This window comes from Neopsephotus bourkii, unplaced genomic scaffold, assembly GCF_033783945.1.
Source record: "Neopsephotus bourkii isolate Nb327-2 ecotype Australia unplaced genomic scaffold, CSIRO-AGI_Nbou_v1 NB_250, whole genome shotgun sequence".
NCBI lineage: Eukaryota > Metazoa > Chordata > Aves > Psittaciformes > Psittacidae > Neopsephotus > Neopsephotus bourkii.
Window position 1 is genome coordinate 1123171 of NW_026900760.1, and position 15441 is coordinate 1138611.

The 15441-nt window shown below is 36.7% G+C and overlaps 1 protein-coding gene across 8 annotated transcripts in view; it reads left to right on the top strand.

Moving 5' to 3' along the window:
- NTNG1 (netrin G1) overlaps positions 1-15441 on the top strand; it is a 175437-nt gene that overhangs the window by 130343 nt on the left and 29653 nt on the right. For 3 of the 8 annotated variants that reach the window (XM_061345969.1, XM_061345971.1, XM_061345970.1), the window contains exon 6: positions 10018-10185. The exons of 2 other annotated variants lie outside the window; for them this stretch is intronic. In XM_061345969.1, coding sequence (XP_061201953.1) covers positions 10018-10185 — 168 coding nt within the window. Of the gene's footprint in view, positions 1-2309; positions 2376-4265; positions 4326-10017; positions 10186-15441 lie in introns of all 8 variants that reach the window. 3 more of the 8 variants (XM_061345978.1, XM_061345975.1, XM_061345976.1) reach the window with 3 other exon arrangements.

Below are 15441 nucleotides of genomic sequence, written 5' to 3' on the forward strand. Positions count from 1 at the left end.
TTCCAGAGGTTTAGTTCTAAGGCGTTATAAAGCTTTGACACTATTTCTTTTACTTCTGGTAATACCTAGATCATTATGCATGTGATTTTTTGTAGTAGGTGTTCACATGGTATTTACAACAGGTTTTCTGCAAGAACCCTGATGTTGCACAACAGCTAAAAGAGAAAAAGACCCAGGGGAAAGCAGGACAATGTGATCAATACTGTTTTTCCTTTTATGCCTACTAATTTTTATATGCCTTCTCTAATGTCCAACCCCTTTAAAATATTTAAGTCAAGCCTAGTTTATCCTAAATTGACCAAAATTTTAACAGTGAATTCACTGTGTGAGTAATTGGCTGTGTGTGCTTGAAACTTTTTAACATAACCAGTCAGTGTTTCAGCAGGAGAAGAAGGAGGAAGGTGGTATTTCACGTGTTTGAAATTAGTCTTTCAGTGGGCTACGGTTATCATGCCAGCTCACTAAGTACAGCTTTTAGATCCATTTTGTTGTACATTCAAACTACTGTGTTAGCACTTCCTATGTGTGTGAATTGGTGGATCTGACCAGTAGAGACATATTATTTTTAATCAATACATAGGCTGCTGGAGAATCTGACAGATTGACTCAGCTTTTCCATTTTCTTGATTGTTAGCAAAAAAAAAATAGAAAATAGCAAAAAAGATCAAGAATACGACACGAGTATATCACAGCTTTGCATATTCAGTTGCAGAAGACTATTTAACACTAAATGACACAGTGCAGGTCATGGTTGTTTCCTTGAATTGTTCTCTATGTGGAAAAACTTTTGGAACAGACAGTCCAAACCAAACAGTTTCTCTTCACCCTTGACAAATGGGTCAGAAGATACTATGGGATGTCCCCCATCGACATCAAATGTTTAAAGTCCCAATCTTTTTGTCATCACTTCCCTGCAGGCCTTCCACTAAGATGGATTTAACAGTAAAACACACCTTCTTCAGCCCAGACCCTTGATGCTGACCAAGTTATGACAAATGTAATCTACTCAATTCCCAGCTGAATTCCTTGTAGGTAGAGATGAAGAAATATCTCTCTCCCCACTAATATCACCACTATGTATGCTGATGTGATCATTAGGGAAATTCCGTTCAGCTCAGAAAGAACACAACCACTGCAGTACTCACAGAACTTGTGGTCCAAATCTGATCACAGAATCACATAATCCCAAGGGTTGGAAGGGACCTCAGAAGATCATCTAGTCCAACCCCCCTGCAACAGCAGGGTAACCTAGAGTACATCACACAGGAACTTGTCCAGGCGGGCCTTGAATATCTCCAACGTAGGAGACTCCACAACGCTCCCGGGCAACCTATTCCAGTACTCTGTCACTCTCACAGTAAAGTTTTTCCTGATGTTCACATGGAACCTCCTATGCTCCAGTTTACACCCATTGCCCCTTGTCCTTTTGATGTTCAAAGCTAGGCAGATGGAAACAGAAAAAAGATTATGACAGAGCAATACAGAGAATATAAATACCATTTCCCAGATCTGGTCTCAGGGGAAAGTTTTCTTTCCTTCTCCCACAGCTCACATACCCTTAATTTACTCTCAGCTACAACACCCAGCAGCATTCTGCTAAGGGCTATCACTCCCCACTACCCCAGCCCCCAAAAACATTCACCAAAGGAGATGAAGCTGTAGAAAGTCACAGCTAATTCCTTCTCTGAGACATAAAATGCTTCATGCAAGTAACACATCATGTTGGGCTTTTAAGAAATGTAGACATTTCATGTTCTTACAAAATCAAGCTGTAAAATATGTTAGCAGAGGTGACAGTTAATAGATGCAACACAGGAAAGCATGAGAGCAAAAGAAAAGGCCCACTCTACTGGTAAATACATTCCTCTGATAACAGAAATGTAATTCACTCAAAAGAGTACTAAGACAGGATGTTATGATAAGATATGTCTCTTTGGTAAGAAATCCATGTTTGTCTGATACTGTCATTTTATCTCTGTAGAGCAGATTTAACAGAATATATTATTGTTTTGTTCCTAGTGTTAGAACCATATATATTGGTCTAGGATATCTTCTTATCATGAAAAAAAAAAATATTTTTAACCACAGGGGATAAATTGTTATGCAAAGTATTTTATGTACATTCGGTGTTTTGGGAATCATCAATTGCTTGTTTTCTCGTTCACTGTGGAGTCACGTACTGTTCAAATGCAACCTAGACTAGTCCAGTAATGGATGTTTGTAATCTATGTCTTTGTCCATGTGCTTGCCTGTTTAGAACAATATCACAGATGTAAATAACAAAACCTGATTTTTCCTGATGCATGCAGATCCTCCCAAGTTTGATAGGATATGGCCGAATATTTCTTCCCTTGAGGTTTCTAAACCAAACCAAGGTAGGATGCTGTAAAATTCCGAGTGGTCTAAAATTACTGAAATTGCTTTCAAGGAGACCCACATGTTGGCAAAAGTAGTAACAATGATAATCCAACTCATTTTTCTTCTATTGCTAAGTAATGCTACCCTGTGAGAAAAAAAAAAACCATAAACCAAACCTCACCTGAAAAAGGAGTCTTCCAACACTCAGATTATGTACATTACTGCCAAAAGTCTGGGAAAGTAGACACACAGATTCAAGAAACTGATAAAGAAAGCCCTAGATAATGTTAGACTTGTTCAGACAGCACAGTCTATATTTTCAGTAAGTTTTGAGATTTTTGCATGAGAAAGATTGCCATTGTCTTCATCAAACCCAGTTTTAATGTCTTGTATTCCCAAGTGAGCTGAGGAGCATTCTCAGTTTATGTGCCATCCACAATACAAGCAAGTTCTCTGCAGGATAGACTGAGTTCTCTACAAAGGGTGCCACACAAAAAAAATCACTCAGACTATGGCATGATGATTAGCACTGAATGAGATAGAACAACTTTTTAAGGTGACTAATGAAAGTAAGATTCTTTGTTATTCGAAGTTGCAGTCAGCTATACTCCACATTTCAAAATGATTGTTCATCATAAAAAAATAATTCCCTTTTGTTCTCATTTACTGCCCATAGTCCCCCCAAAAAATCGCTTCAGAAATCTGGCATATGGCTTGCTTTGTCTGTTCAAGGGGAGTCCTTTCTATACTATAACACATACATATGAAGAATAAAATTAATGAAAGGGTGATCTAGAAAATAGCTACTAGACTGGACAAGATGCATTGGGAATCTGTTGGAGAATTGTATTGGAAAGGTTGCAGTTAAATCCATTGTTCACAATGATCAAAACATACACACACGTGTATAAAATCTACCATGTTATATGTGGGAGTTTATGTGCCCAGCAAAATAGAAAATACTAATTGATCTGTGCTTTCTATAAGTATTAGCAACGTATTTTAGTTTGCTTTATTCACATATATTTTGAATTAAATAAATCCTGATGGTACTTAGCATTCCAATAACTTAATTTAGACCATGTTATATTTTCCAAGCTTTTACATATGGTCCTTAAACAAAAAAAAAAAAAAAAAAACCAGATTGATCTCTGCTCCTCTGTTCTCTGTAAAGATTAGCCAACATTACTCACAGAAATTTTAAATCAAAATATGCCCAAAGAAATTATACTTAGCATATCTAAAGGATTTCATAGCTTAATTCTTCTTCTTCTGATCTAAGGCTTAACTCCGTTGCAAAATATGTCTTGAAGGAACAAAATTGTTTAGTGTTTCTTCTGTGAAAATAAGAGGTTTAATAAACTTAGTTTTGATGTTTTGTTAGTGAGCACAAAACACAAACTTAGAAGCATTTCTATTCAGTTTTTGTGTTTGCAACGTATTGTTAGTGTTTAATGTTTATTGTAGAATAAATCCTTCAGTCAAGGATAGTGTATGAAGAGAATAACTACAGAAATCTGCCTATACCTAATATTATTTTATTGTGTTTTCCTTGTTGATGCTATTAGGCCAGAATAAATATACATATGACTTTAATAAAACCCTTTGGCAACCACTCTGATTATCATATACTCATTGGCCATGGACTGGGAGAAACCATCAAATAAACTCAAACACAAAGCTGCCAAAGTGTGTAGGAGTGAATTACATTCCCTTTCTTTACCTTGGATATTACAGGTCAAATGATTCAAGTTGATAGTACATAATTAATTTTCCCTAACTTTCACCCTTTCCTTACAAAACAATATCCATTGTTAAGTTAGTTTAAAAGAAGTTTATTTTAATATTTTGATTTGTTCCTACATGATACCTTTTCTAATTTACTGTTCATTTTATTACCTATCCAGTTGCTCCCAAATTAGCTATGTCAACTGTTTCTTCTGTTCAAGTTGCAAACCACAAGAGAGGTAGGAATTCTTGGATTCATACAGTGATTCCATAGTGCTCTATGTTGTGAAAACATTGCACTGTATGAATCTGGAATACTGTGAAGTGTACCCATCAGCCTACTGGTGAGACATCTTCATTGACAACAACAGAAGCATTAAGTTGCATAAACATAAGCCATACAAAGAAAATAAATGTGCTGCTTAGACAGTCACTGCTGGCATATGAAGTGACATGGCATTTAAAGAAATTAAATGTATGAATATGACCATTCAGATCATCACCTATAAAGCAAATGTTTGCTAGACTCTTGTTTTCCTCAGTGATATACATAAATTGTAAAAGAGGATACATAAGCAGATTAGCTGAGGGCAAACAAAATATAAAATGTCAATTCTCCATATCCTCAAGAAGTATCTGTAAACGCCATGGAGTGTAATTCATAGATATGTCTTTTAATGCGTTATAAGTGTGCCTTACATCTTCATTTTACTGTAACAGTGTACAAATTCAGAGTGTAGGCATTACATTTGGATATGATGTTTCAGTGTTTTATCAAAATAATGGAATTATGTGGGCATAATGAAGGATGCCAATATTCTGTCTGACTTACAGGCAACCTGTTTCATTTGAATATCTGTCATTCACAGTCTGAATCCTGAGATCTTCTCATTGTTTTTCTTCAGCAATTTTTCTGTAAAGAGTATGTGTGAAGATGTGTTATCTTTTTGTAGTTATTATGAATATCTCATTATTCATGAAATAGATATTAACAAGCAATAGGGGTATTAACAAGTGTTTGAATTTAGTTTGACCCATTTGATGAGACCATGATAATGAGCCATACTGTTTTTTATGAATCAGGTGACTTTTAAGGTTACAATAAAATCTCTTTTGCTGCTTTTTGTTACTGTATAAAGGAGAGCACAGAGTTACTGGAAAGTCAAAAAGAAAAAAATATTTTAATTATTTCTGAATGCGCTTTTCTTGAAATACTCTTTGTGCTTTTAACTAAAAAATGACGCTTGTAGCTGTCTCATGCATTAGCTGTCTTAGTTTAATTATGCTTCCTTTCCATGTGTGTTTGCCATTGTTTCGTGTGATGACGTTTCATGTTTTATTGGTAGTAGCTGAGGATTCAGCTGAACCTTGTCCCCACAACACAATAGTACATCATCTCAAAGATGTAAATGCATGGCACTGTAATGGGAAAAAAAGTATTCAATTTATAGAAACAAAGCAACTAAATGATACACCTCTTTATGAGCCTCCTTCAATGGGTAATTTTATCATGCTTGCTACAACAGGGTCAAGATGGTTGCAATAGAATCACTGTGTTGGAAGTAGTCTTTAAAGGCACATACAGATAATCCTTCTGTGAGTTGGCAAGGGATTAAGCAATACCTGAATCATCCAAAAACAGTTATCAAATCTAATATGGCTATCTCTTCTCCCTTTTTCCTTCACATTAAAACTATCTAGCTGTCAACTCTTTGGGTTTTTTGGGGGTTTGTTTTTTTTCTTTTTTACAAACCACTTATTCCTTATTGTAATTCAGCTTTAAACTGTTTCAAGTTTATCTGTGTCTCTTCTGACATGTGGTACTCAGAAGTGAAAGCAGCATTTTTTAGCACTGTAAGCTCTTGTCATTTGATTGTTAATAAACCATTTGCAGCCTGATTTTGATACTTTTGCCCCATCTCTCTCAGTGATTGCATGACTTTGCCAGTACATGAAAGAGGTTGGGATGATAGCCAGAGGCCTTAAAATATGCATCTAACAATTCTAATTAACAGGCTACTTTGTGGTCTTGGTGTGCTGGTTAAGGTGAATCACATGATAAGACATAAGGGCCATATAGCATTGATAGCTGTTAGCTTCCCAGCTGGCACAATGCTGAATGCAGTTCTACATGCTATGTAGATTTGACTCATGCATGTACATTGACTGGTGTAAGGCAGCACTTCATGTAACCAGTGGAGAAAATAATTCCATTCATATGAGGACCCTTTACCTAATTTTTTATACAAACACTGAGGGATGTGAAAAAGATTCACCGATAAGGCCAATAGCAGTAAGCAAAATAAGTTCATACCATTGCACTTGCAAAATGGGGATACTGGTGGGGAGAAGGTTAAAATTATCAGAAAAATGGTTTAATCTTTACTTCCTATGCCTTTTTTTTTCCTTTGCACCATTGATAATCTTTGATCAGATGTTCAACTGTTTTTGCGTTAACTGGGTTTTTTCTACACCATGTACTAGTCTGATGATCAAGATTCCTAGGGATTTCCTATATCTTAGTGTAAGTTAACTGAGAGAAAGGCTTTCTTTCACATAATATAGTTGTTACAAAACAGCAGTACCCATAGGAATGCAACCAAGTATAAGAATTGGTCATAGTGTTTACCTTTAATATTGACAAGCCATGTCTGAACTTGGGTAGTAGTTCTGCATATGTTTATGGGCATGTACATTAAACTAAGTCCTTCAAAATTACTAGAAGTTTCTTCATCCCAAATCATAGAATCATAGAATGGTTTGGGTTGTAAAGGACCTTAAAGCTCATTTAGTTCCAACCCCCTTCCACAGGCAGGGACACCTTCCGCTAGACCAGGTTGCTCAAAACCCCATCCAGCCTGGCCTCGAACACTGCCAGGGATGGGGTAGTCACAGCTTCTCTGGGCAACCTGTTCCAGTGCCTCATCACCCTCATTGTAAAGAATTTGTTTCTAATACCTAATCTAAATCTCCCCTCTTACAGTTTAAAGCCATTCTCCCCTATCTCCAAATGTCCTTGTAAAAAGTCCCTTTATATATCTCTTTTAGATGCCTTTAGGTATTGGAAGACTGTTATAAGGACTCACCCAAATCTTCTCCAGACTGAGCAACCCAAATTCTCTCAGCCTGCCTTCATAGGAGAGGTGCTCCAGCCCTCTGATCATCCTCATGGCCTCCTCTGCACTCAGTTGAGCAGGTCCACATCCTTCTTATATTGTGGCCCCCAGAGCTGGATGCAGCACTTAAGGTGGAGTCTGACAAGAGTGGAGGGGGAGAATCACCTCCCTCAGCTTGCTGGCCACACTCCTTTTAATGCAGCCCAACATACAGTTGCCTTTCTGGGCTGCAAGCACACATTGCTGGTTCATGTTGAGCTTTTCATAAATCATAACTGGGAGCAAGGCTTATTAGAGTGAATTACTTAATGTGCAGATTTGTTTCTTGTGCTTTCGTAATGGCTAATTATGTGTAGTAGTAATATTATTAAAGGTCATATCGCACTTTCGGAGTGGAAATAGCACAGTCATTTGTTCACAGAATAGTCTCAATTTCTTTCTGCTACTTAAACACAAAAGGTGATGCAGCATAGTCTGATTTAGTAGCACTTCTTTATAGTCTACATATTTTTGAAACATAAAAATGTCTAATGGTTGCAGAAGACAGGTCCTTTGTCAGACATAGAGGCTAAGGGAACCCTTCTTCTGAATCTGAGATTCAGAAGGATCAGATTGCTTGTCACTAATCAGTCTTTCTTATTTTAAAAATGAAACACATAAAAACTTGCAACAATTTTCCCTATAACTCCTGCTTGCCAATGCTAGTTTCCACTTTTAGATCTGTTGCCTCTGACCCACACAGGCAGTTCTTACTCAAGCAAGATAGATATGCTAGGGGAGAAAGTCACCCACTCAGCTGCTGGCTGAGATGATGAATCACACTGACCAGCTGCAAAAGACAACAAAACATTAACACTTTTTTCCTCCCCACTCAATTATGTCAAGTGGTAACATACTGAGACTAATACATCGAATGTTTTACTGTACTCCAGCAGCTTACAGGCATCAAAATAATCAGGTTAGCATGAACCACAAAACATTAGTGTAGCAGTATAACATTGAAAAGAACAAGAATATATATATGTTAATTAAATGTAAATTGAATTATTTTTTTCTGGCAGCAGAAAGACAGATCTCAAGATTGAAACCTGTGTTGTGCTAAGTGTTGTACTGTATAAGAAAAGTTGCAATCTATTTACAGTACGCTATGTCAGACAATGGCCAAGGAAATATATATGCATTAAGTGCATATAACATACTCATCAACATGTACCGGTATTGTTATTGCATCATAAAAATACAGCCAAGCACAAATATTTGCTCTGATGGCCTATGTCACAATCATTGAGCTCACCAGGTACCCCAACATGATCAGCAGCATACCATACGAAAGGCAGCAGAGGAGACTTGGCCCCTTTCATATGTGGAGACATTTTACACCCTCTGCTACAGCTTTATCTAATTACAGGCTAGAGTTAACTTCAAGACCTTGAAGCCAGTCCAAGTCATTGCATCCAGTATTCAGTTACTGAAGGAAACATAGCGTAATCTCTTTCATCTGTTAATAAACTACATCTCTAAAGCATCAGGTTTTTTGCTACAAATTGGAAGAGTGCTCAAGAATCTCAGTAATGTCTAGATACCATCTCCTAATTTCCAGTTGAAATTTCTCAACGGCCAGTTAACACCCATTTGTTCTTGTGCCAGTGTTGTCCATTACCACAGATATTCACTTAGAATGGCAGAAGGCTATCTCCTTGATGTATTTATAGCCCAGTGAAAGCCCCTGTCTTCAGCTTCCTAGACTAAACAAGCCAAATTATCATAGCCTTCACTTTTTAAATAGGCTCTCTACTTCTCTGATCATCCTAATAGCCTTTCCTGCATTCATTCTGGGCTCGTAATCTGAGCTGAGTGATCAGATTTAGACAAGCTTTCTACACAAAGCATAGCTGTGCCTTTTGTAATGATATTGATACTTTTCTAATTTCTCCTTCTTTCTGCATAAAACCAATCACTGCTTGTGAATAAAGACTAAAAGGCACCAGCATTCTATGTTTAATGAAGGGATTTTTAAAAAGCAGCTATTATGCCAACTGCATTTCATATGGCTGAAGAAAGCATGCTTTCTATTCAGTACACATTTCAGAATTTTTGAGATCTTTTCTGGCCCAACTCTTTTTCATCTCAGAATATAAAAAATAGGTTAATGCTTACCTCAGAAGCACAGTAGGAGTAGCTCTTAAGTAACACCTCTCTTCCTTAACTTTCTTCTCTGATAATTGTTTTAGCAAGTGCTGGCAAAATTGTCAAACTAGAGACTTGTTTGGTCTTGAAACAGTTAGGTTCCCAAAGTGCCTACCAGTTACAGTATCACAGATTCAGTAGTATTTTCTAATAATCATCATTTATGTCAGAACAAAACTTTCATTTTACTTACATTTGTGGATTTAAGCATGATGAAGTTTGGCAGGTTTGTCCACTGTATTTGATGTTTTTAATATGAGGAAGTTTTTCCCCAGGTCTTGATTTATACTCATCTCAAATGTCCGAAAAGACATGCATTTCTGTCGGTGGCAACTGAGACTTCAGTACCCCTGAAAGGTTTACAACTGCAAATGCTTCAGTTCCATCAGGTCTGCCAACAAGAGCCAATCTTCAGTGTCATGCCATGGTTGCTGGTTCACGCTAACCTGCCTGAAACAAACTTCGCTTCCATTACAGATACACATCTGCTGTTGTCCATGTTACATTGATTAACATGTATGTGCATTCATTCATACTTCTATTCATGATTCATTTTTACTAAGCATGTAATGTGCTATTACTCTGCTGCTGTATACATTTTGTATACATTTCTGTTCTTCCTTGAAAGACTGTGAATGCTTCGGGCACTCCAACCGGTGCAGTTACATCGAGCTGCTCAATACGGTCATTTGCGTGAGCTGTAAGCACAACACTAGAGGTCAGCACTGTGAGTTATGCAGGCTGGGCTACTTCAGAAATGCTTCTGCAGAGCTGGACGATGAAAATGTGTGCATAGGTCAGTTCTGGGATAATTGCGGCTTTTCTTCTGTGCATTTTCAACTACTGGCAACTGCTAGGGACCGCTGCTGCTTACTTGCCAGTTGAGCCAGAATGAGCTTTTTCAATGGATAAGAACATCTGTGTAGACTTTTCATGTCATTTCTGTTGCTTCTTTAGTGTCTCAAGGAAGTATTATGAATCTCTATACAACAGTGAGCCCTCTGACCCCTCTGACTAAGGGTCCTGGGAAGACTTTACCCAGAAGCCCCCAAGAAACTGTGCTGTCCTTCAGCAGAAGGGAACCATGCTGGAGTTGCACATATGAAAACTGAAGAGTTGAGTCAAAAATACCTATTCCCAGTTTATTTTTTTTAATTATTACTGCAGACTCTTGCTTACTTGCTTGGAGACCTAAAAATGTTGCCAGCTGCAGCAAGAGCACATGGGAAGCGGTGCTTATGAATCCCTTTTATTCACTTCATAAAAACATGTTGCAGCTAATTCTGCTCCCAGGCACAGGCCTGTAAATGCAGTGTTACCTCCCCTCTACTTACAGGAGAAATTGAAATTATGTCCATGTGTTTAGGAGCAGAATTTGTCAAATCTGTTTGACATGTCAGTTTGGAAAAGGGATTCCTAGGTGAAAATGTGCTTTAGACCTAGCATCTGCTATAAATACCCAAAATGCAGAATTAAAGAAAATGTCAAAATGTAGCAAAAAAAGAACATTAGAAAAAGATCTTTATCACAGTAGAAGAATATTCATTGTTCTCATGTGACTGTCACCACAGACAGTAAAAATTAGGACACTAGGTAAAGTCTGAAAATAGTCAATAAAGGAAGGCTCATACAATGAGCAGTAGTTAACAGGCAGCACAAAAGAGACTGCTCTAATAACAGAGGTAGAATATTTCATTCTGTAATGTCTCTTATAGACATAAGAATCAGTAGAACCTGTTCTGGATTTTCGCTGTGAATTTCTTTTTCTTTCCATTTCCAGGAAGCAAAACCAAAGAGTATTTATAAGATATTTTCATGCCAAAATAGACTATGGGTGAATAAATTGTATTTCAATATTGTTTATAATCCATTGCTGAGATTCAAGCCAGAAACTATTTAGGTTGCTATTATTTGTTTCAGTCTGCAGCTTGATAGATTTACATTTTATTTTGTGATAAACCCACAGATCCATCCACACACTGCATTTTATGTGTCCTCCTTTTAACTTTACTTGGCAACACATTCAGAAAATGCATTATCTCCTTTGACATTAATTAGTCTGAGTTAATAAGAACTTTAGCAGGCAAGTCATGATTTTGTATGACTGTGCTGAGGAGATTAACCCAATCAGATTTCCTTGGAAAAAATCTGCTATCCCTTATATTTGTTGGCTGTAGATGATGGACATCACTGGTATGTCATCAGCGCTGCATAATTTCAGCTGCCTAAACAGGCCTAATGAATATGACACTAAATTACTCTATTTGAGAACTTTTATCAGCTCATTCAGTAAGTTGTTTTCCCATGTAAACTGAAATGTTAAGACAGTAGCTGTAGCTACGTAGGACAAGGAAGTTAATAATCCAAGAATCAAAAATAAGTACACTTTAATTTTGAACTGATATATTCAGAATGCCTTAGTAAAACAACCATGTACCTCAAAATTGCCCAGCCTCTACAGAAATAAAATGAAAAATCTTTTCATTTAACGAAGTCTTTATTTCAAAAAAAAAAAAAAAAGCTAACACGATGTATTTGCTGACTTTCCTACTTTAATGCAAGCAGAATTTTCTTGGGATCCCACAAGAACTATACTATGTGAGATAACTATAGTATCAAACCCTGGTTTGTTACATATTAGGTAATCTGTTTTAAATAAATAATATTCTGGTTGGATTAAGACAGTTTTCAGGATCATGGTGATCATACTGCATACAAAATATAGTATCCTAGCTGATTTGCCAGCTTAAGGAAACTTTTATACTACTACTAGCTTAAAGTCAGTGAATTGAAGCAGATAACTAAGCACTTTTCAGAAAACAGAGGGTTTGCTGAAAGTTCTTTCCTGAACCGGGGGTCCTAGGATTTAATCAGGCAAAATGTAGACTATTTTCACCTCTGAGAGAGTCGATGGATTCACCATCCTTCTAGGTCAAGCACAAAGAGTCTTGCTCTATTGGAAATGCTCATTTCTCTTTTCTCCGAGTTTAAAAGCAGCATTTTGGGGTTTAAGTATGAGTGAAATGTTGACGTGAATATTTTAAATAAGCAGATTTCCAGTGACATATGCAAGTCTTATTCCCATACAAAAGTCATTTTTTCCAGGCTAATTCTTTCCTCTTCAGCAATGTATGTAGAAAAGTAAAAAATGTTTGAATAAGCTTTGGCTCTGATTTATCAAAACTACTTACATAATTTTCATAAATATATATGGTAAGTATATGGATAACAAATCTGTGAATCATAGCTGATGCTAACTAAACGGAGAAAAAGTAAAATGTTTCATTTTTTAAACTGACAAATTACCAAAAATATAAATACTGAGAAGGTTTTTACCAGTGAACCAAATGCAACACATTATACAGTAGGCTTAAATCTAATTTCATTATGCCCATAATTTCTTTAGAAGCAAAATAAATTGTATTTCCTAAAATAAAATAACAAAAATTTGTGGATTTGCCAGTTAATTGCAAAATTACTCTTAAAGGCAACTCCAGTTTCTAAAAATCATTCACTTGACATGCTTATAGTGAAAAAGAATTTAATAACTCAAGCTTTTTTATTTCTACAAGATCTTGATAAAGTCCTCTAATAACCCTCATTACAGTGAATACTCACATTGGCAAGCATGGATAGCATGGAAACCACCAAGTAGACCCAGAGTAATAAAATATTTCCTTTGCCTTACAACATAAACACTGAAATGGTAATTATCACCACACCTACAAGAAAGCCAGCCTTGCAGTCATTTAGGCTTAAGCTTCAATTAACACCCCCTAAACTATATATCCTTGGGATTAAGTGAATGATGAGGGTTGTCTCCTAGCCACTGTCAACCCAGACTGATAAGGAGCAAGCATGCAAGCTTCAGCTGATTTTCCCAACCTGCTTTTTTGCTTATTTTCATTGTGTTTTGTTGACAACATCACATTAATATTTTGAATCTCAGTGAACAGATGACTACTACTGTCATCTTCCCATGTTTCAAACAGTCAACCACCAGATGGAGGTTAGGAATAAAATTCCTTTCCAGTTCAGGGTTCCCTTCCCCCCTGAACCTGGTATGGTCTGCTTATCAGGATGATCTGAGAGTGTTAATTTAATGTTACTAAATGCCCTGTTGTTGTAAGGGCATTGGAGATACTGCCTCCCTGTGGCACATTGGAATTTTGGCTTTTGAGCTTTTTAATATCCTTAGTATTTGGCAGGTCTTAGGAAGTGTTCCATGGCCCATAATATTGTGTTGGACAATGAGCTTGGACCTTCAGTGTAGTTTATATAGCTGTGGTATCAATTGTGTACTGGGCAAGGTGGAGAATAGATTCAGTTGCTAAAGGTTACTGGGTCTGTTTAGTGTTCTGATTTGATCTACTACTTTTATAAAGGGCCTTGCTTGAAGTTTTGTTTCCACTATCTACTTTCCCTTAAACAGCACAATATGGGCCTGGTACTTTTTATGTATTTATGTGATTGAGTTCAGTAGGAAAGCTTTCACTGATTCAGGATCAGGTTCTTGTTCTCTGGAAAATATACCATTATGTACCTGTAATATTCAGATCATAGGCCATACATTTGTTTCACACTTTTTTAAATCACTGTAACTCCATTATGTCCAACCAAGCTATTTTTAATTTACAAAAACTGGGCCCTCTTTATAACATAATTCCAAACTTTTTGTCTTGCAAGGTTTTCTATAACCATTTTTGAAGCAAGTTTTACTTCCTGCATTCAGTATGTATCTCAGTTCTATGCCTGTTTACATAAACCATACATCTGGTTAACACCAGAAATGCCAGCTTTTCAAATGGCACTCAATGTGCCATAATTCTGCTCAGTCTTGCACAGTATTTTTGGCATGTCATTTTCCAACTTCATTAATGAATGGTGCTAGCTAATTGACTATATTACTATTGTGGAACTCTGTTTGCCAAAGGTAACTATTCTTCAGCATACGAAATGTTCAAAGTGCCATCTGTAATTTATAGTTAATAAACACTGATACAACAGATGACAAATGTATTCCTGGTAATTTTTTTCCTGTTGCAGTTTTTCCATTGGACTTTTTTTTATATAAATATATTTTTTACTTCCCAATTAAACTCCATTTTGTTATTTACAATACTGCTCAGGTTTAACCTCATGCTGGGGAACACCTGCCAAAGGCGGTCATCAAAGTAGCACTGATGCAGAGACATACAAAGCCAGACTCCCAGCAGGTTGCCCAGATTCAGGAATCAATTTGTGTATCTCTTGCCTTCACTAGCAGCAGAGATCAGATGCTGCCAAAAAGTGTCTGTGGTCTCAGTTGACAGTGGAGTTACTCTGGGTCTACATGGGTCTACATACAAATAAGATACGGCTCTTCATTAGAATATATATATATATATAAATAAACTGAAAAACAGGAGTGTCAAAAATGGGCTCTGCCTGCTACAGTCTTTTGTCTTTGTCCAGCTAGCCAAAAGCTGAACAGGGATATTGTAATCACATTAAAGAAAAGGGCTGTGAATGAACAACACAGTAAGTGTTGTGGGAGGAGGTGGGTTACCCTAGTCATTCTTTAATTAGTTGAACACACGTAGAAAATATACAGCAGACAATGAGTCTCATCACATTTTCCATCTGCCCACTGGGAGGTGAGAGAAATTAAAACGGCAGTTTAAATCCAGTTCTGATAAATTTTGCATTACATTGGTGCTCATCTCAAGGTTTTCATTGTGGAATACGGAAAAGGTTTATTAATGTCACTGATAAATGCAATCTCATCAATTTAATGGCAAATATCCACAAAAATTATGCTGCTCAAAACTATAAAGGAAGACTATCTTGGAAATTTGTAAAGTGCATTTATATAGCCCTGTAAAGACATTCAGCACTTCCAAAAATATTGAATAATACAGATAAGCCTATTTTAATAATGTGAAACATTTCACCCTGATGGCACATTGATATATCCATACTATGCAAAGCTATTCTAATCGTCATTAAATTGTTGAAAATATTCTTACCAAAAGAGAATCTGCTACAATCACTTATCCATGGTATCTTCTGC